Source organism: Bombus terrestris, chromosome 10, assembly GCF_910591885.1.
Source record: "Bombus terrestris chromosome 10, iyBomTerr1.2, whole genome shotgun sequence".
Lineage (NCBI taxonomy): Eukaryota > Metazoa > Arthropoda > Insecta > Hymenoptera > Apidae > Bombus > Bombus terrestris.
The window spans coordinates 2471510-2491796 of NC_063278.1; the positions used below are offsets into that span (position 1 = coordinate 2471510).

The following is a 20287-nucleotide window of genomic DNA, read 5'->3' on the forward strand; positions in this document are numbered from 1 at the left end:
CAATAATTTTTATAGACTTCTATTACGTTACAATATCGCAACAATCAGATGAATATGATTCGATGAAGTATAGGTTAAGAAAGTGTAGTAGCGAAATTATTTCTTCATCAAGTTGTTTTAATTCTTACGTTATAATTTATACTTTTCATAAACAGAAAGATGGGAGAAATGAAGATTAAGTCGGAAACAAAATATAATAAAGTAGTAAAACATATTCAGGTATGAAGGAGGTTAGACTGTGGTTTATTTAACAAAATTTATTATAAGCAATTAATTATAAAATTACTTTTTTATAGGATAAGTGGAAACTTGTGCCTGCCTTCCTCAAGGGAAAAGGTTTAGTTAAGCAACATATTGATTCTTTTAACTACTTCATAAATGTAGAGATAAAAAAAATTATAAAAGCAAATGAGAAAGTACTTAGTGATGCGGATCCTTTATTTTATGTAAAGTAAGCAATATTATCTTACATATTAATTATGCACTATTATATTGCACCATTTACTACATTATTTTCTTTTGTAGATATTTGAACGTTCATGTAGGTCTACCAGATGTTGAGGAAGGTTTTAATGTAACACGTTCTACTACTCCACATGAATGTCGTTTAAGGGATTTAAATTATTCGGCTCCAATTACAGTTGATATTGAATATATAAGAGGTCACCAACCAATAATTAAAAATAATTTACTGATTGGCAGGTATAAACTAATAAATATCTTTGAACTATTAATAATTAAACAATATGAACTGAATTAACTGTTACTTTCCTAGAATGCCTATAATGTTAAGAAGTTCAAATTGTGTATTAACTGGTAAATCGCATTTTGAATTGTCAAAGATGAATGAATGTCCACATGATCCTGGTGGTTATTTTATAGTGAATGGTCAAGAGAAAGTAATTTTGATACAGGAACAAATGCTTAGAAATAGAATTATTTTAGAGGAAGATAGTAAGGGGTGTATTGTAGCATCTTGTAATAGTTCCACTCATGAAAGAAAAACCAAGACTAACATAGTAGGAAAAGGTGGAAGATATTACATGAGACATAACATTTTTCAAGATGTACGTACATTGCAGTTATGTAGTAAAATTTGTGTGAATAACGTTTAATGAAATATAATTGTATTGTTGTATATAGGATATACCTGTGACAATAATATTTAAAGCAATGGGAATTGTAAGTGATCAAGAAATCATGCAACTTATTGGTACAGAAGAAGAATTTATGAAAAAGTTTGCACCCACTTTAGAAGAATGTCACGTTTTAAATGTATTTGCTCAAAATCAAGCATTAAGGTATTTCATTAAAAAGTATAAGAAGTATTAATATATATTATGAACATTGATTACATGCATTGTTTCAGGTTTCTTAGCAATAAAAGAAAGCAAAAAAGGTATTCAGTCATAAAATCTAGTGTTACGGATGAAATGAAGGATATATTGGCAACCAATATTTTGTCGCATGTTCCTGTTAGTAATTTAGTAATTATAATCATAATATAATATCTAAAACGGTATTACTATGATATTTGGTGTTACAGGTTATAGATTTTAATTTTAAAATGAAGGCAACCTACATTGCTTTAATGATTCGTAAAGTTATGAAAGCACAATCTGATGGAAAACTTGTAGATGATAGAGATTATTACGGAAATAAACGATTAGAACTGGCTGGTTCTTTGTTGTCTTTAATGTTTGAAGATTTATTTAAAAGATTTAATTGGGAGGTATGATATAGGATAATATTAAATAAGGATCATAATTCAAATTATGATATTTAATATTGTATTGTATTGTATTATATTTATTATGATATTTAATGTTTGCAGTTAAAACAAATAGCTGATAAAAATATACCAAAAATTAAGGCTGCACAATTTGACATCGTAAAACATATGAGACAAGACCAGATTACCAATGGATTGGCTTTTGCCATATCATCTGTGAGTAAATAACTAAATTCAATATATAGATAAAAGTATGTTAATATCAGATTACATACAAAAAATATATTAAACAGGGTAATTGGACGATTAAACGATTTAAAATGGAACGACATGGGGTTACGCAAGTGTTGTCTAGACTTTCTTATATTTCTGCACTTGGTATGATGACACGTGTTAATTCTCAATTTGAAAAAACCAGGAAAGTATCTGGTCCTCGATCTTTGCAACCATCTCAATGGGGAATGCTCTGTCCTAGTGATACTCCTGAAGGGGAAGTGAGTTTTACTTCCATATATATACTTCAATTCAAGATTATTAATTGTGATATATAAAATTATTTATACAATACTTTTTATAGGGTTGTGGTTTAGTTAAAAATCTAGCTCTAATGACACATATCACAACTGAAATTGATGAAGAACCAATTGTTAGATTGGCTTTTAACTTAGGAGTTGAAAACGTTAATATACTTGGTGGAGAAGAAATCAATAATAAGAAAGTTTACATGGTATTTTTAAATGGCAATATCCTGGGTATAGTAAAGAATTATCAGAGACTAGTAAATGTTTTTAGATTATTACGAAGGAAAGGTCTAATCAATGGTTTCGTTTCTATACATACACAGCACCAGCATAGGTAATATTTATCTCAAATTTATACATGACATTACAATTTTGTACAATTGTTACAATGTTCATAGGTGTATTCAAATTAGTTCTGATGGGGGACGATTATGTAGACCATACATTATTGTACAGAATGGCAATCCACTAATACAAGAAAATCATATAAAACTACTTGAACAAGGAATACGAAGTTTCGAAGATTTTTTACAAGAAGGTTAGTAAAAAATATAAGAAACAAAATTCTGTCATGTTTTTAATAATATTATGACATTATTATTAGGTTTAATTGAATATTTGGATGTGAACGAAGAAAATGATAGTTCTATTGCATTCAATGAATCACACATTAATGAGAAGACAACACATTTAGAAATTGAGCCATTTACATTACTTGGTGTTTGTGCTGGTCTAGTACCATATCCACATCACAATCAAAGTCCAAGAAATACTTATCAATGTGCTATGGGAAAACAAGCAATGGGAACTATTGGTTATAATCAACGTAATCGCATCGATACATTGATGTATAATTTAGTTTATCCTCAAACACCTATGGTTAAATCCCGAACAATAGAACTAATAAACTTTGATAAACTACCTGCTGGTCAAAATGCAACAGTAGCTGTTATGTCCTATAGTGGCTACGATATTGAAGATGCTCTTATTTTAAACAAGGCTTCAATTGATAGAGGATTTGGTAGATGTTTAATATATCGAAATGCAAAATGTACATTAAAAAGATACGCAAATCAGACATACGATCGAATAATGGGTCCATTGATTGATTCCAATACAAAGAAACCTGTTTGGAAACATGACATAATCGATAGTGATGGAATTGCTGCACCTGGAGAAATGGTGGAAAATAGAAAGGTATAGTTTTAAACATTGATAGTAACAAGCAAGCTGAATTGCATATATTTACATAATTAGCAAGTTCATATATTTTTACTTTTTGTAGGTAATGGTAAATAAATCATCGCCGGCCGCAAATATAGGTCCAGTGAATGCTGGTAATGTTCAAACGCAAACAGAATACAAAGATGTCCCAGTTGTTTTTAAAGGACCTGTTCCTGCTTATGTTGAGAAGGTTATGATTTCCAGTAATGCAGAAGATGCATTTTTAATTAAATTATTATTGCGACAAACTCGACGACCTGAGATAGGTGACAAATTTAGTAGTCGACATGGACAGAAGGGTGTAACTGGTATGTATTTACACATACTTTATCATTTAATTTTGCAAGTATATTAATATTACTATTGACCTTTATACACAGGGTTAATTGTGGAACAGGAGGATATGCCATTTAATGATTATGGTATATGTCCTGATATGATAATGAATCCACATGGTTTTCCTTCACGTATGACAGTTGGGAAATTGATAGAATTGCTCGCTGGTAAAGCTGGTGTTATAAAAGGAGAATTTCATTATGGCACAGGTACAACAATAAGAAATTACTGTTTTAATAATTTTTTAAAATACCAATTTATAACAATTCTCATTTTTATTTAGCATTTGGAGGCTCAAAAGTTAAAGATGTTTGTAACGAATTGGTAAAGCATGGTTATAATTATTTGGGCAAAGATATCTTCTACTCTGGTATTACAGGTGAACCATTACAAGCGTATATTTATTCTGGACCAGTAAGTCGATAATATCTTAATTTTTAATTTCAATTTAATATTGATCATGTACATTATTATAAGGATATAACTTAAAACATAGGTATATTATCAAAAATTGAAACATATGGTACAAGATAAAATGCATGCTCGATCACGAGGACCAAGAGCTGTGTTAACGCGTCAACCAACGGAAGGTCGAGCCAAAGAAGGTGGTTTAAGATTAGGTGAAATGGAACGGGATTGTTTAATCGGATATGGTGCTAGTATGATGTTAATAGAAAGACTCATGATATCCAGCGATGCATTTGATGTTGATGTATGTAACAAATGTGGTTTGATGGCATATAGTGGTTGGTGTCACAGTTGTCGTTCTAGTTCATGTGTGTCTACGATTTCTATGCCCTATGCTTGCAAGTTACTTTTCCAAGAACTTCAATCTATGAACATTGTACCTCGTTTAACATTAAAAAATTATTGTGAGTAGTTTGAATCAAGGTTACTGATGTTCATATGTAAATACAGGGTAACTCAGTTAAATGCGATCGCCTAAATATCTGCCTAAATAATTAAATATTACATATTTGCCACAATTTAGCCACAATATCCAATATTATCTAAATATTATCTCAATATTGTAAATATTCAGGTCGCTGAACTTGTTTTTTCACCCTCTATAAGGATATCTAATATAATTATAATAATATAATAAATAATAAATAATTCTATCTAAAAGTTCTGATGACTTTGAAAACCTGTAAAAGGATGATCATGAAAAAAAATCACTTTCACTGTTGTGAAAATGTGATCCTTGAAATAGCTTAAGATATTCAGGTGATCCCATTTAACTGGGCCATTCTATATATTCACAGTATCTGTGTGTGTAATTTAATTTCGCTGAAATTTTGATAAAAGTATTTTTTATTCGTCAAGTTATTTATAAGTATATACAGTTATAAAAATATGTCAAGTAATCATCTTTTTCACTGGAAGACATTAAAACATAGATTTCTTTGAATCAATTAAATCATATCATTTGTAGTGTACTATATATGTAACTTATATACATATACACACATTCTTATATATAAAAAATGTAATCAACAAGTTATTTTATAATTTTAACTAGTGGAAAGCTTACTGCATATATGTATAATATATTAGCAAATAGGTTTTGATCATTTAATTTGTTGATACAATTACTTCAGCAAACAAACAAATTTCTGGAGTTTCAATATAATTCTTGCTTTGTATTAATTTTAATTCAATTTTTCTTGCAAATTGAGATTCTTTATCTTGACATGCTAATAAAAATTTTGAAAAAAGTTATTACCATTTTTTTTATATCTTCATATAAGGAAACGATGAAGTACAAATACCTTTAGAATATTCATAAGTTTTTAGTAGGACACTGTATAAAGAATTTACAGTTTTTTCAATGGCAGTTTTCATATCATTTTGCAAATATGTGTGAGCTAAAAATAGAGCAGCAAAAAGATCTCCAGAACCTGTGAAACTAGCTGGTATTTTCGGAATATTGATTTTTATTAATTTATTCTCTGAAATTAAAATAAATTTTATATAAATTTGATATTTTCAAAAATTTTATTTAGTCTAAGTGTCAATTTTAATTACTTCATTACCTTTATTTGTACTAATTATTGCTGTTAGTTTATCATTAATTTCTGTTGATGAGACAGCTACTGTTTGGGGGCCAATTTTATGCAATACAGTTACAGCATCTTGTAATTCAGACATTGTATTGATTTTTATGTTACTTAATAATCTATAATAATTAAAATGATATTATACATTTAATTTATATTAGATTTATCACTGTCTATAACTTACTCCAATTCAAAGTGATTTGGTACTACAATATCAGCCAATGGTACTATTTCTTCTCTATAAATTTCTTTCAATGTTTCAGGAACGTACATTTTTCCATTATCTCCCATAACAGGATCACATACTTTTATTAAGTGTATGATTAGTAATATGATATTATTAACAAATATTATTACGTAATTATTTATGTAAATTATTTACCGTATATAAGATTTGGATTTTTACATTTCAATATACGAACTACTTCTGCTATTTTTTTTAAAAATGAAGGAGAACCAACATATCCAGTAAGTAAATGAGTATAATTATCTAAATTATTTTGTACTAAACCATTTATTAACTCCTCTGTAAAGTAATTATAGGTAACTTGTAAATTTAACAAATATTTACGCTATTTTTTTTATTGATCACATTCTTTAAACAAATTTTATCTTACCTAAATCTTTGTCATTTAGTACTTGGCCTTTAAAGACCTTGTAGCCAGTATGATTGGAAAGCTGAACAGAATTAATTGCATCCACTTCAAAGCCCAACAGCTAAATAGAACAGATTATGATTTTATATTTTTTATTCTGTGTCCAAGCGTTTGCAACTTTATTGTTAAAAATATTATTCATGTAATTATTAAATAAACATGCAATGAAGCATGAAAATCATTCTTAAAGTACGAAAGAATGAACTTACTGATAAAATACTGGTGATAAGACGGTGATAAAAATATGGTTTATATAATAAAAAACATATTATTTACCTGTAAAGGAAATACTGCACTTTTATTACCAACGTAACCAGATACTACATGACTTTGTATCGAAAGAATTCGTGGCGTTTTTTTAAAACACATGCTTGATCAGGTGATATTTAAATACAATTCACAAAACGTGGTAAAACTACCTATTCAATACTATCTTTTGGTATAATTTGTTTGCACCTCACACTCATTTAATCCAGAGAGATATAAAGATACGCAAAAGAATACGCAAGTCATATACTATCGTGCAAGCGGATGCGATATAAGAATGGAAAGAGAACGTTACATAGAGGCGTCTTCTATTCTTGTCTAATCAGGCATGACACTAACGTTGCTCGTTGATCAGATACGAGTGTGCATGTGTTATTAGACAAGGACGCAAGAGGTCTCTATGCAGTGTTCTTCTTCTATTCCTATATCACTTTTTCACATCTTTCTCTACCTCTATGTTTATATCACTAAAAAAAAGTAGTGTCACTAAATACTTTATTATACATATATATATTTATATATTGCTTCGAAAATGCATAATATTTTTTGCTATCTTTCAGTATTTCATTATTATTGGTACATTGAATCCTTTATCGAGGCTGTTTTCGATGTGACAAATCTTTTTTTAGATGTAATATGTAGCAAGTACACGTAATATCTCGTAATTTTAGCATATAAAAATATATAAAATATATAAGACCTAGCATCTAATGTATTTCTCTGTTGCATATTCTGAAAGTTTTGGAGCCGTCTACGCTGATGACATTCTGACCATTTTTGTGTCAATTTCAACGTTACCGATTCGATTCCATCAGAGAGGAAATATTTGATACAAAATCAGATTATAATATGTATCGCCATAGTAATTATATTTAAAATCAAATGCAATGCAAGGTATAGTATTTTATACATCTTAGTGTATTTTTATATAACATATAAATATTACATTTTAATAATTATTGAAAGAGTACATTTTTTTAGAATAAATATATATTATATGGCTGATGGTAAAGAAAAAATTTACTGTAACGATCGAGTAACTTAAAAAAATTGTAGTATTTCTAATAACGTATCTATTTTAATGTTATTTCATGATTTGTTTGTACAGCTAAGAAAAGTATGGCGGCGTGGGAAGGCGAAAAATTTCAAGAAATCGGGAATGCCGATGATATCGAAGAGAACTTTAATAACATTCTCGTGACACATGATCTTCAAGATTGTCTGGATGATAGTTTAGATTTAACCAGTTTTGGGAAAGTGTATGAAGAAAGTGGTGTGTTTGATTACGAGAAGTATTCCGATGACGATGCTCCTATAGACGAAAAGCTATCAAATAATAATGTTACCGAGTAAGATCACATAAACTTTTAATATTTATTACTTTGTTTATAATACAAACTTCCTTTATATGAGCTAGATATAAATATTAGAAAATCAGTGAGTAAGATATAAATTACTAACCTCTTAATTTGTAACAGCAAACAGTGTTTTGTATGACATCCTTATAAGGATATAAGATATATAACGTATTTTGAAATTAGATTTTTGCTTTTCAATATAAAATTTTGTATTTATACAGTGAACGAAAGTCCTTTATACATTATTGGTGTTTTTATTGAATATATTTAATTATACAAAATTTAATTAATTTCATCTTCTTTCAATTATAGTTCAGAATATATTTTTTCAGTTTTAGGTATTAAGTGTATTTTATATTTAATAATTTGTGTTACTATTTTAATAATTTCGTATACTTTTGTATTATTGTGTGGCAATTAATATTTTATCATTCAAAGTATTTTTATTAATAATGTAAATACAATTGTAGGCATGACATATATGTATATAAATATATATTGATATAGGTCAATACATTCAATCAATCCTCATGAAATTTATATGCGTATCCATTCTGGCCGAGATGATATTTCAACAAGTAAATCTTCACATACAACTACTGCAATTCAAAGCATAGTTCCAGATGCAAATCAGAAGCATATTGGTCGATATACCTGTGAATATGAAGGCTGTAATAGGACATATAGTACAGTTGGTAATCTACGTACCCACATGAAAACACATAAAGGTAAAAGTTTTATATATGAATATATCTTAATTTATGAATAAAACATAGATTTTTCATAAAAAGTTAATTTTTACTAAATTTGTATAAATAAGGAATAAAAACATCTTTTATATTATTAATATCTAATGTGCTTTATATGTAGCAGCATGTCATGATAATTTTATTTTACACTTCTCAATTATTTAAAATATCAATAATAATGCTTTAAAATTATTCTTATCTTATTTATTTGTGTAATAAAATAAAATTATTATATGCTTTGCATGTTATGCTTGTAATATAATGTATTATATTAATTTGTCTTTCCTTCTTTTTGCCTGCTAAGTCTGAGGAAAATAAGGTAAGCTTATGAAATGTTATCAATTGGTGTGGTACTTGTTATTAATGAATAAAAAGGTATAAAGTCTGCTCATGTTTTACAAACTTTTCATGTATACTTTTTAATGGTTATAAAGTCATCAATGCTGGTATAAAGGGAACGCTTCGACCTGCATGGCTTTCAGATACTGCAAGCAATAGGTAGCCCAGCAAACTTTTTATGTGGAAGGAATTCTCAAAACTTTCAGGCGAGTATCGATTTAAATGTGCAGAACCAAGTTGTGGCAAGGCATTTCTTACGTCGTACAGCCTTAAGATTCATATTAGGGTACACACAAAAGTGAAACCATTTGAATGCAACTACAAAGGCTGTGAAAAAGCATTCAATACCCTTTACAGACTGAGAGCTCACCAAAGACTTCACAGTGGCAACACATTTAATTGCGAAGAGACTGGATGTGTTAAATTTTTCACTACTCTAAGTGATCTCAAGAAACATATACGTACTCATACTCAAGAAAGACCTTACAAGTATGTTTTTTTTATACTTTTCAACTGATTCTCATCTTCAGTTATGTGCTGAATATAAACACACATTATTGAAATTTTACTATACAATTGCAACCGAAACACTAAAACTATGGATTTGGTTTTGCACTATTCAATTTGTATAATCTCTTCTATTTTATATCAAATGTGAATTACATAAAGCAGATTACATATGCATGTAATATGCATAATGGATAAAAACATTATTTTTTTAGATGTAGGGAAAAAGGATGTGGTAAGGCTTTTACAGCATCACATCATTTGAAAACCCACAGAAGAACACATACTGGAGAACGACCTTATGTATGTACTGTAGGCAATTGCAAACGATCCTTCACCACACCTCATAGTTTAAAGAGTCACTTGAAGACTCATAAGAGAACGACTGATATCGACGAAACGGTACGTAAAAAATTTTGCAGGGTTACTATGCAGTTTTTAATGTTTTTATCATATTGTGTTACTTTATTACAGAAACATGAAGTCAATAAAGATGATTACAAAAACCAAAGAAACAATGAGATATTGAAAACCGAAATCGATGTTGATGAAATAACGTCGAGAAACACAAATGTGCCATGTTATGCCATTATACCGTTATCTTCTAGCAATACACAAAATAAGGAAAGTATTACTTATTTATCTATTGAAAATCCAAATGATCAGTCATCTTCTACAAATGATATGATAGATATCTTAAATCAAAACAGACTAACCAAAGAACTTGATTATAACATCACTAACAAAGATGCTGAAAATTTAAATAAATCAACAAATGTCACTGTTCTTGCGTCGGAAAATATTGTCATAGATAATTTTACCGAGCATACAATTGATAACTTTAATAACAATGAAAGTTATGACAAATTTAAAATATTCAATGAAGTTAATAATTCAAATTTACAACGGGATCAAAATCAACAATATAGTTCTAATCCTTCAACGAAAGTGCAAGATAGCAAGGCAAATAATACAAATAAGTCCAATACAATAAATTTGGAGCAAAAAATTATACAAGATGGCCTACAAAATACTATTGTTCACATCTCAGAAGGAACGAATTTTACAAGTGATGTGCAACAATATGTAAGTGATAATACTATTGCTAAGAAAGTTTATGATAATAAAACAAATGTAAGTGCGGTTGCTGAAAACAATAATGCAACTTTGTACAACACAAATTCTGTTACTAGTCATGTATCAAATATAATTAGTTCCTCTAGTGAGACTCAACTCTTTGATAGTGAGATAGGAAATTTACCATTTATTAATGATAGTTTACGAACTGGATCTCTTAATGAAGTTGAACATGTATTGAATTGTAATGTTATTACAACTACGCAGTCGGAAGCTATTGAACTAGCCATAGCATCCGAAGAGGAAATACCTTCTCCCTGGATAGATGTCATGGCATTGGCAACCCCATCTGCTTTAAGGCGGCAGTCCTGGTCGGAATTGAACGCTTTTCCAACAGCGGTTCACTCGTTAGTCGACTTAGTTGAACCAGAACCGTATCCTTTACAGATAGAAAATGACTTGCAACCATTACAAGTAAATAATGTAAATTTAGTAGACGTGGAAAACATTAATACCGAATGTACCGAAGTCACATATTGTAAAGAGAACGATAAAGATAAAGAAAGCGAAAATAGAATAAAAATAAAAAAAAGTAGAAATATCCTACAGGAGATTACAGCCGAAGCAGATATATGCAAATGTATTGATTGTAAATGTGATCATCTACAAAATTGTCAAAATTGCTCAAACAATACAATTCCTGAAATTACTAAAAAGCACGTTTCATCGAAAATAGTAGATGATTTAGTGTCTTGTTTACAAAGCGAATGTGTTTGCGACAATGAGCCCGGTGGTTGTGGGTCTTGTTGTGTTGTGATTTGTTTAAAAACATTACAGCAATTGCAAAAAGTATTCAGTCGTAATTGCTGTAAAAGTACTAACAGTATAACATGTTGTAGAGAAAAATTGTTATCCCCATTAATGAAGTGCCAGTTAACAAAAAACCAATGAGGCAAATACTTTAGTGTGTAACTAGTCATGTTGAAAGAAATATTTTTACATAAATATTAAATAAGAATCTGTTATTTATCGTAATATATAGGCTAATTTTTCTTATAAATGTCAATGTTTAAAAATTTTGTTTAGAACAATCGAGAGTATGGGACTGTGTGTATATATTTGTATTATGTTTCAAGATTTTGTTATATAGATGCAATATGTAAATGTTATATATTTTTAAAGTATGTCAATTTATTTGTAGATTTTTTACTTAAAAGTTTTTAAATGTACATCGCTGTTGAATAGTTTTGAATAGTTTATAGGAAAGGAAAAATTGCATTGTGTGTTGTAAAAAATAGCAAAATGTCATTGTAAGAAACGAAAATGCCAAATTTGATATTTGTATATTAAGACGTTATAACATATTTTAATGTGCAATTACTATGTACATACAATTCTTATACATAATGATTGTTGTAAGATACTTAAATTCATATAATATTGGGAATCAACAATATTTATGAATTTATGTAGTATTTAAAAAAAAATAAATTATTTGTGACCATGCGCGTGTGTGATGTACTAAACATATTAATAGTTAAAAAAATAAAATATTTATTGTTTATCAAGTGTTTTCTAATGTACAACGTTTAGGAGAGAGGCGATTCATCAACTTAAGGAGGTTAATTATAAAAAAGTGTGACGAAATATGAAAATAATGTTAATGTTGTTAAATATATGAATTTTTGAATTGCTTGCAAAGTAAATCACAGAAATTTTTTAATCTTTGTAGTATTAAAAGTACTTGTTAAATGTAACAAAAAATCAAAACGTACTTCAAAGTATGTCTTATGGAAAAAAAATTGTTTGATTAAATAAAATTTTACTAACACGTAATAAATTATTACATAAAAGTACGTATTGTTATTTTCTTTCTGTAATAAGTTTGATTACATGTATGCATACATATATATATATACACACGACAGACGCGCGTTCGCGTATATATAATATAGCTGTATAGCTTTAATATTACTGTATTTTCATGTAGGAGTATGACAGAAACATGGAAAATATATTGCCTAAGGATTTAATGTTATACAGAATGATATTTTAATATATACACAATGGTTGCACAATGTTTACTGCACAGCTTGTACTAAAGCTTCTGCAACTTCAACGGCAATCGCTGCTTCAGCTTTATCTTGTTCCGATGATGCAGATGAAAGCTGTTGCTGAGCTTTACTAAGAAGTTCTCTAGCTGCAGTCCCATCAAGATTTTCCAGGGGATGAGCTTCTTCCGCTAAAATCTATCAATATTTTTTTAATGTACAATGTTTAAGGGTAGAATAACATTAAAAACTATTTAACAGTTTGCTGCTCTTATTTAAATAATATAATATATCAAACATATACCTGTACGCTGTTGTTTTCATTTATAGTAACTGTCCCTGAAGAAACAAAAACTTTTTTGACTGCCCCATCTTCTTCATATACTGTGACTACGCCTGGTTTCAATACAGCCAAGGTAGGAACATGTTTTGGTAAAATACCAAAAGAACCAGAAAATGATGGTACATCTACTTGTTTAACCACACTTTCATCATAAAATACCTATAACACAATTTCATTAGAAATTCATAAAATTGAAATTTAAAAGAGTATGTACATGAAAAAACCATGTGTTCATTTATACCTGATTAGCCCCAGCCAATGTAAACTTCATTTCATTGCTAACGGGTGCATCGGCGAAAGTTCTTTTTTGATTACGAATATATTTTAAATAAGGGCGTAGATTGCGTGCGATAGTAGCCATTTTAATATACTGTAACGAAAAATTATTCGTGAAGTTTTATGTAAAATTATATAAAAATGATAACTGGAACTGGTTACATCACAATTCGATCTACATGTATTGTCCATCTCTTACATTTAAACGAGTTAAAGAGACATATATGGAAGGCAATTAAATTTGACTGCAAGTTCAATACACTCATCTTCTAGATTTATTTAAATATCCTCCATATTGTAAATACTTACGTTATGATAATTATTGAAGATGTAAGTAGAAATTGGTATCAGTCACTGCAAGCAGGCAGACGAAATCCAAACCAATTAATACATATACATAGTACCAAGTAATACAGATGACAAGGTTTCTATTATGCTCAAACGATGGCGTTATTATCGAAATGTTTCAGTAGCGTCCTCTTCATTGTCTACAGTTGCTAGATTTAAATAAAGCTGCGCGAATTCAAGTTCTCTTAACGAAAATATACTTAACTTGATTGAAACAAAAGTGTTTAAGAAATTCATTTAAGAATTCTGTGTCTCTGACATGCAAAATTAACAAAACTTTTGCATTTAGAAAAAAACTTCACACGTGAGTTACTTGTAATTATTTATTTAATCAGACAATGTTCATATACATATGTATGTATATATGTACATGGCTGTAACGTTATTAATTCTTCACGAGTGTTAGCAGGTGCTGGTATCATGTATGTTTGACAATTATGATTTTTCATTTTCTGATCACATAAATAAATGCGACGTACGTTTTAGGTATACAGATCGGTGTCACATATTATGTAATATATTCAGTTTGTATAATACATCTTATATCTAGAATGACCGATTTTTACATATTTTACATACGGTTCTAATTTCTTGTTAGCTATTTAAAAAAAGCATTAAAGAAATTACTTTAAAAGTTTGGTATTTAGCTATATTAATGTGAAATGACAGACATTTATCGATCAATAAATATAAAATAACAATTTCATTAGAATATTTTGATTACATATTAAGATAACAATGGCCCTATTCCTAAAATTTTTTAATGCAAAGACTCGTACTCTAACCGGTCTTTTATGTATCATAACGAATAATTATCAGAATCAATGAAACACGTCGAAGCTCGACTGTAACTTTGAAATTTAGATGCGTGGAAGAAAAATCTATATATATATATATTTGAACCCGGGTACCGAACGTTCGTAATCTAAGACTCTAACCACTAAACTACGCTGCCGTCGTTTGGTACCAGTTATTGAGTGGTGGTGTATTTGCTTATCGAGTGCCGCCACATATTCTATGACGCGTCTTTAAATAATTTTTTTTATATTAAACATCCTGCATTCATTAAAATTTCTTATTCTATTCTAGTCAAATATTTACATAATAAAATATTTACAATTATTTCGAATATTAAAAAAATAATTAACTTTTGATCGTAAAATTCGTCATAAGGAAACCAGCTCTGCTATTAGTACGTCAGCTTCGATTCGACAATTTACAAAATAAATGACGTTTATGGGCAATTTCGTTTATAATTACATACGAGCAAATTGTGTCTGACATCAAGGATGATTAGAGTTCTATAAGCCCATTGTAGCGTGTAATATCTTCTTTTTATCAACTCAAACCTCAGTGCCATCAGACGAACTATCCGTACTATCGTTCAGGTTTTCTTGATGTCTCGATTTTAAATGCCTCTCGAGATCTCTTCTTCTGACCAAAACTTTTCCACATAATTCACACTTGTATGGTGTTTCGCCATCCGCGTGTAGCCGTACGTGTTTATTCAAATTGCTAGGATCTCCGAATGGTCGCATGCAGTATTTGCATTTTAAGGGTTTGTAACCGGTATGGGTTCTATGAATAGAAAGAATGGTCAAAATTAGGCAATATTTTCCATGAATATTTTCCATGATAAACTTTTCGATAAGAAATTGGTCGAAATTAGAGAATGATTTCTTTGAGAAGAAAATCGAAACCTTGGGCCCCGTAAGTTAGATACTAGATAAAACGAAACTCTGAAAGCTATACTTGCCTGATGTGGATTTTTAAACCATATTTTCTCGAGTAAACTTTCCCACAATAAATGCAGAGGTGTCCTTGCTTCGATTTACCGAGATTGCTGACTATCGTTTCCACTTGCGCTGCATGGTCGTCAGTACTGATCGGTGCGGCGGTCGGTTGAACATTGTAGGGCGTTAAAACAGTCTCGTTCCTTGCTGGATAGACCTTAAAGACGTTGTTTTGATTTGCGTATGGTTGGAAAGCAGACTGTCGATGAAGCACATCTTTCGTTATAGAAGATGCTGTTGTCGACATGTTTGGTGAAATTTGCATGGATGAAGAATCAAAAGATAGCGGATTTGAAGAGGATGGAGAGGGATGATCGGAAAACTCCAATGAATTGCTATTTGCAAGGAGAGCGGTATTATCCAAGGTTTTTATCGAAGTCGGTGATATCCTGATAGGCGGAGTTTGCGGCAATTTGTTCAGTTCGAATTTGAAAGTCGGATTGGGGAACAGGGTGAGAGACAAGTTTGGTCTCGGCGACAAGCTGAGCTCATTGGCTAGCACGGACCAAAGATGATCACTGTCCAGTCGATTGCACTTTAGGGCTAAATGTATCTTCAAAGGATTTGGGAACTCAAACAAGTTGTTGCATATGTGACAAATGTAGCGATTCTGATCTGAAATCAATATACACGCCTTTAGGTACAATCGCGAACGAAACTACAAAATTCTTATCCGCTGATTACGCGATTCTATCACTTCATTTATATTCTATCCTATTTGATGATACATGCTTTACCTTGTATGTTAGATGGTGTCAAGAATGGTATATTCAACATAGCGAGAATAGCTTCGGTAAACCACATCAGCAATGGTTCACCGGGAATTATGTCCCTTATCGTTTTCAGTATTACACCCTCGGCGGTAATCATTAAGAGCACGTTACAGGATTGACAGTCGTTTGCAATTTCGACGATTTTTAACCAGCAAGAAGTGCTCACGAGTCCATCCGCGGAAATCAGACGACCTTCCACATTGATAACTTCAACCTGCAATCCATCCACGCAATTGAAATAATTTACACGAATTCGCTTTTCTATTTCGAGAGTCCATTTCCATATCACAAACTGTATTTTTAATACATACATATTGAATCCCCGATGTAGTATTCTCAGACAGTTTTTTCACATCAATGGTTTCCGTCGAAGAATCCTTTCCAATGGGCCCCCCAGCTATGACGATAGGTCTGTTTAAATATCTTTGAGATAAAGCAATTTTCTTGTACGCTTCAGTGTCCATCATCAAATTGTCGTCACTGCACTAGATAATATTTCACGTAAAAACAATAGGTCAATTTCGATATGGCGATCACTGGTCTTAGTTGGTATTAAAGTTTCTCGATGATCGTAACACGATGTCGATCTGTCAACTAAGTTCGAACTGCATTCCGCATGTGGCTTAAATATTCGGTGGGTTCGTGCCCCGAATTGAGTACTAGGGGGTTAGATACTCGCTCCCCTCCACCGTTACACCCCACACCACTGTTAGTATACGTGTAATTGTATTTAAAGAACTGGCCAAGGGTAAAGCGGTCCACATACCTACGACTCCTGCGAATCCTGATGCTTTATCAGATATCGGGGGTGTAAACGTAGGTATAGGTGTGGTTAACAAAAGTGAACGAAAAGGCAATTTTAGAGGTGGACTGCAAGGTGTACTTAGCAGTTTTGATATTATCTTCGAACCTTATTTTACAGTTACGCTAAAAGATAGTAATTTTCGTTCTGTAAATCGATTAATATCTTACGCATTAATTCACGTATTTAAATCAATATAATTATCGTAAATTTACAATTATATATTGTTATTGTTTATAGCAATTGTTTATGTCAATGCGTAGATTTGAATAAGTTCATGAAACTTATTCTACGAAGATTCGCTCGATGATATATTGTTTCAGGTAGTCGTTACCTGACAATACAGTAAAAATCACTGTTCCGGAACGAAGATTAGGGAGAATAGTTCCTTTTATTGTCCGCTGTACTTTTACTAGTTTGGAGACGTTTAACATAAGTTCAACGAATTTGTTAGCACAGGTATAAGGAGAAAAGTATATCCTTGACCGTACAAAGTAATGGTTAAGCGATAGTTATAAAGATCCTACGGTTATGATCTTTTTGTTATTCAAAGCTAATCGCAAGTATTATCAGCGCCGGATTGTTTGACCCACTAAAATCGACTACTGTCTATGGGTAACGTGTCTTCCATAATCTCTGGCTTATATGGCGATTTTCTTGTAAGGTAGTTGAACAATGTAAATGCGAGTATCGTACCTACAACCCTGTAGATAAGAACCGATTTCTATAACATTTCACTTATCGCCGTATCATTTAATTATTTTCTCATAGCTTCAGAGAACTCATGTGCGTTCGATGGTTCAGCACGGTTACCGCTATAAATTTATAGTTGGTCAAAATATCGATATTCAACGCTAGATCTTCTACGTCTATTCTTTTCGACTATATACTTTCTCTCTTCGATCATCGTCGATCTTGCTTCGCGTTTGGTTGTGATCACGGTGCACGTGATACGTACAGGTCATGCAGCCGTCACCAGGAGCTGGCTCTGACTGAGTATTTCATGGGGCTATAAAAGCCTCATGTGAAAGGACATTGTTTGGTTCAGCTGCAAACCAACATAGCTCCCATGCGGAGGATGGGGGATGCTGCCGAAAGGTGCATCTGAATCAACTGTTGATTAGGAAATTAAGTGGCTCATTCTTCTCGCACGCGTGCGTAGATCGTGATCGAACGATATCGCTTGGATTTGCCTAATCGTTCTTCGATCTTTACGTTCTCCTCGCGAGCTAATCTATTGCAATATGAATTTTGACTTATCTCCGATGACCGATTCTCTTCTTTTCGCGAACGTACTCTTTTTGCTTATACGTATACAGTTTAATGTATATGTATACAGACTTATACAATACAATACAATACAATAAGGAATCGTTCTTCCTTTAAAAAAGGACACAACCTTACACTAACGGATACAACAAAAGACAATCTGTCGTGTGTCATCCCTCTGCATCGATCTGATTTGTAAAACAATCTGCAATAATTAATAAATTACGAAGAATAAGTTGGAGAAAAAGTAGTAGACCTAGGTCGATCTAATAAGTTACGTACACGTATACATATGTGTCTATATGTGTACGTGACTCGACGAAAGCTATGTCGGCAAACAGTAATTTGTCTTAACGAGTAGCTGCCTTCTTGGATTTGAACCTGGGACAATAAAAGAAATTGAAAAACGCTTTAGAAGCTTTAGACGCCTAACGAGCGTCTTGATCTTCTATGTCACTTGTTTGCAGTTACATAGTTACAGGTATCTCTAGTACTAATTCCTAGTACCCTGCTTGATATTTATCTAAATCTACTAGAGAGACTTTCAACGTTATAGCAATTTAGTTTTCGATAAGGAATAGATCGTTTTGTGACAAATTTCCGGTATTACTGCTTAAACCTTCTCCAATTGCTGCATTTAGGATAGGTGCATTAACATTTCGAATAAACGTATCTACTAGAAAACTGATCAAAAGATCATTTCATTAGCATTTTCGTTCTTACGGTACGGATTGGTGCAGCCAAAGTAAATGTTATAACGATTAAAATATATTCGTTAGATCGAAAAAAAGATAACCAAAGGAAGGGTATGACATTTCCTCGGTGGATCTCCTCTGCGGGTGAAGTGATTCATCCCGGATGAATGGTGCCGGACCAGGGAATGACACGAGTGTTCACAAGCTGCACCATCCCTTGTACCAACCCTTGTCCTGGTCCCTCGAAACTCAAGCACAAGTGGTCTACCGTCCTTTGCCATCAACCACATAATATTGCGTACCGAGGTAAGTCGTTGCAAGCGTTCTCCGAATCTTGTATACTTTCTGTTTCGAGTCGACGTAAACGCAGAAACTTTTTCTCCAACTTATTCTTCGTAATTTATTAATTATTGTAGATCGTTTTACAAATCGGATCAATGCACAGGGTTGACACACGACAGGTTGTCTTCTGTTGTATCTGCTGTTGCAAGGTTGTGTCCTTTTTTTAAAGGAAGAACGATTCCTTGTCGCGAAATGCATCGAACTTAAAAGGTAAAAATCTGTTTTGCGTTTCGTTGATAGCATTTCCATGATGGCTTAGTTCGTCTCTTAGATAATTTTTGCCATCGTCCGAACTTGGAGTTCCACCCTCTCGTTGTCTCTTTCTAAAATCAGGGTGCATTGAAAGAACCGCAAGCCAGTCAGCGAACAAGTGTTCCTCCGTGACCAATGGACCCTTGCACGCATGTGCGCGCTTCCCAATGCGATATTAATATCGCGATTATCATCTACGTATTATTGCCTGCCCCTCGTGCGACGCTCAGAACAAGTCTGTAAGAAACACCCTGTTCAGTTTGCACGTCCATGCTCTGTTACTTGCAACGCATACTGTGACAGTAGTATATATCGTTTACAAAGACACTTGCAACGTCAAACGTTTCCGCTTTCTGCTGTTTTACGTCACGTGCCTTGCGATAGATTTTCAACAACGACTTTTCCGTACATTTCTTTTTCAACGCATCGTCCATACGCTCTGTCCTAATTTTACTTAGAGGCTTCTTTATATTATTCGATAGTTAGACGACCAGAATGAATTTCAATGCTCGATAGG

The 20287-nt window shown here is 31.7% G+C and overlaps 5 protein-coding genes across 8 annotated transcripts; 2 read left to right on the forward strand and 3 right to left on the reverse strand.

Moving 5' to 3' along the window:
* The first annotated feature begins 77 nt into the window (after positions 1–77).
* LOC100646068 (DNA-directed RNA polymerase III subunit RPC2) lies at positions 78–4930 on the forward strand. The gene is made up of 16 exons (XM_003398473.4): positions 78–219; positions 297–451; positions 526–702; positions 776–1067; positions 1144–1301; positions 1370–1475; positions 1547–1732; positions 1835–1948; positions 2026–2226; positions 2310–2587; positions 2652–2791; positions 2858–3450; positions 3539–3785; positions 3858–4022; positions 4097–4227; positions 4310–4930. Exons 1-16 carry the CDS (start codon positions 160–162, stop codon positions 4691–4693), a joined length of 3387 nt encoding a protein of 1128 aa, XP_003398521.3. The 5' UTR covers positions 78–159; the 3' UTR covers positions 4694–4930.
* A 179-nt stretch (positions 4931–5109) lies between these two features.
* LOC100645954 (pyridoxal kinase) lies at positions 5110–7122 on the reverse strand. Its single transcript, XM_003398472.4, has 7 exons — positions 6806–7122; positions 6491–6590; positions 6256–6399; positions 6058–6178; positions 5850–5992; positions 5586–5765; positions 5110–5510 (listed from the first exon to the last, which is right to left on the reverse strand). The coding sequence occupies exons 1-7, from the start codon at positions 6896–6898 to the stop codon at positions 5389–5391; spliced, it is 903 nt and encodes a 300-aa protein (XP_003398520.1). The 5' UTR covers positions 6899–7122; the 3' UTR covers positions 5110–5388.
* Positions 7123–7161: 39 nt separating this feature from the next.
* On the forward strand, positions 7162–12682 carry LOC100645643 (zinc finger protein 236). Of its 4 annotated transcripts, XM_048409052.1 has the most exons (8): positions 7162–7273; positions 7357–7447; positions 7536–7690; positions 7905–8145; positions 8662–8882; positions 9449–9731; positions 9965–10151; positions 10224–12682. In XM_048409052.1, the coding sequence occupies exons 3-8, from the start codon at positions 7684–7686 to the stop codon at positions 11775–11777; spliced, it is 2493 nt and encodes an 830-aa protein (XP_048265009.1). In that variant the 5' UTR covers positions 7162–7273; positions 7357–7447; positions 7536–7683; the 3' UTR covers positions 11778–12682. The 4 variants fall into 4 exon arrangements, with proteins under 4 accessions (XP_048265009.1, XP_048265011.1, XP_048265010.1 ...); XM_048409054.1 differs by lacking the exons at positions 7162–7273; positions 7357–7447; positions 7536–7690; positions 7905–8145 and adding an exon at positions 9208–9222 and having other exon boundaries at positions 8744–8882; positions 9338–9731; XM_048409053.1 differs by lacking the exons at positions 7162–7273; positions 7357–7447; positions 7536–7690; positions 7905–8145 and adding an exon at positions 9208–9222 and having other exon boundaries at positions 8744–8882; positions 9386–9731.
* Positions 12683–12839: 157 nt separating this feature from the next.
* On the reverse strand, positions 12840–13948 carry LOC100645765 (ATP synthase subunit delta, mitochondrial). The gene is made up of 4 exons (XM_003398470.4): positions 13806–13948; positions 13462–13590; positions 13182–13379; positions 12840–13075 (listed from the first exon to the last, which is right to left on the reverse strand). The coding sequence occupies exons 2-4, from the start codon at positions 13579–13581 to the stop codon at positions 12908–12910; spliced, it is 486 nt and encodes a 161-aa protein (XP_003398518.1). The 5' UTR covers positions 13582–13590; positions 13806–13948; the 3' UTR covers positions 12840–12907.
* Positions 13949–14153: 205 nt separating this feature from the next.
* Positions 14154–16874, reverse strand: LOC100649540 (PR domain zinc finger protein 13-like). The gene is made up of 4 exons (XM_003398091.3): positions 16722–16874; positions 16375–16624; positions 15601–16252; positions 14154–15422 (listed from the first exon to the last, which is right to left on the reverse strand). The coding sequence occupies exons 1-4, from the start codon at positions 16872–16874 to the stop codon at positions 15188–15190; spliced, it is 1290 nt and encodes a 429-aa protein (XP_003398139.3). The 3' UTR covers positions 14154–15187.
* Between the last annotated feature and the right edge of the window lie 3413 nt (positions 16875–20287).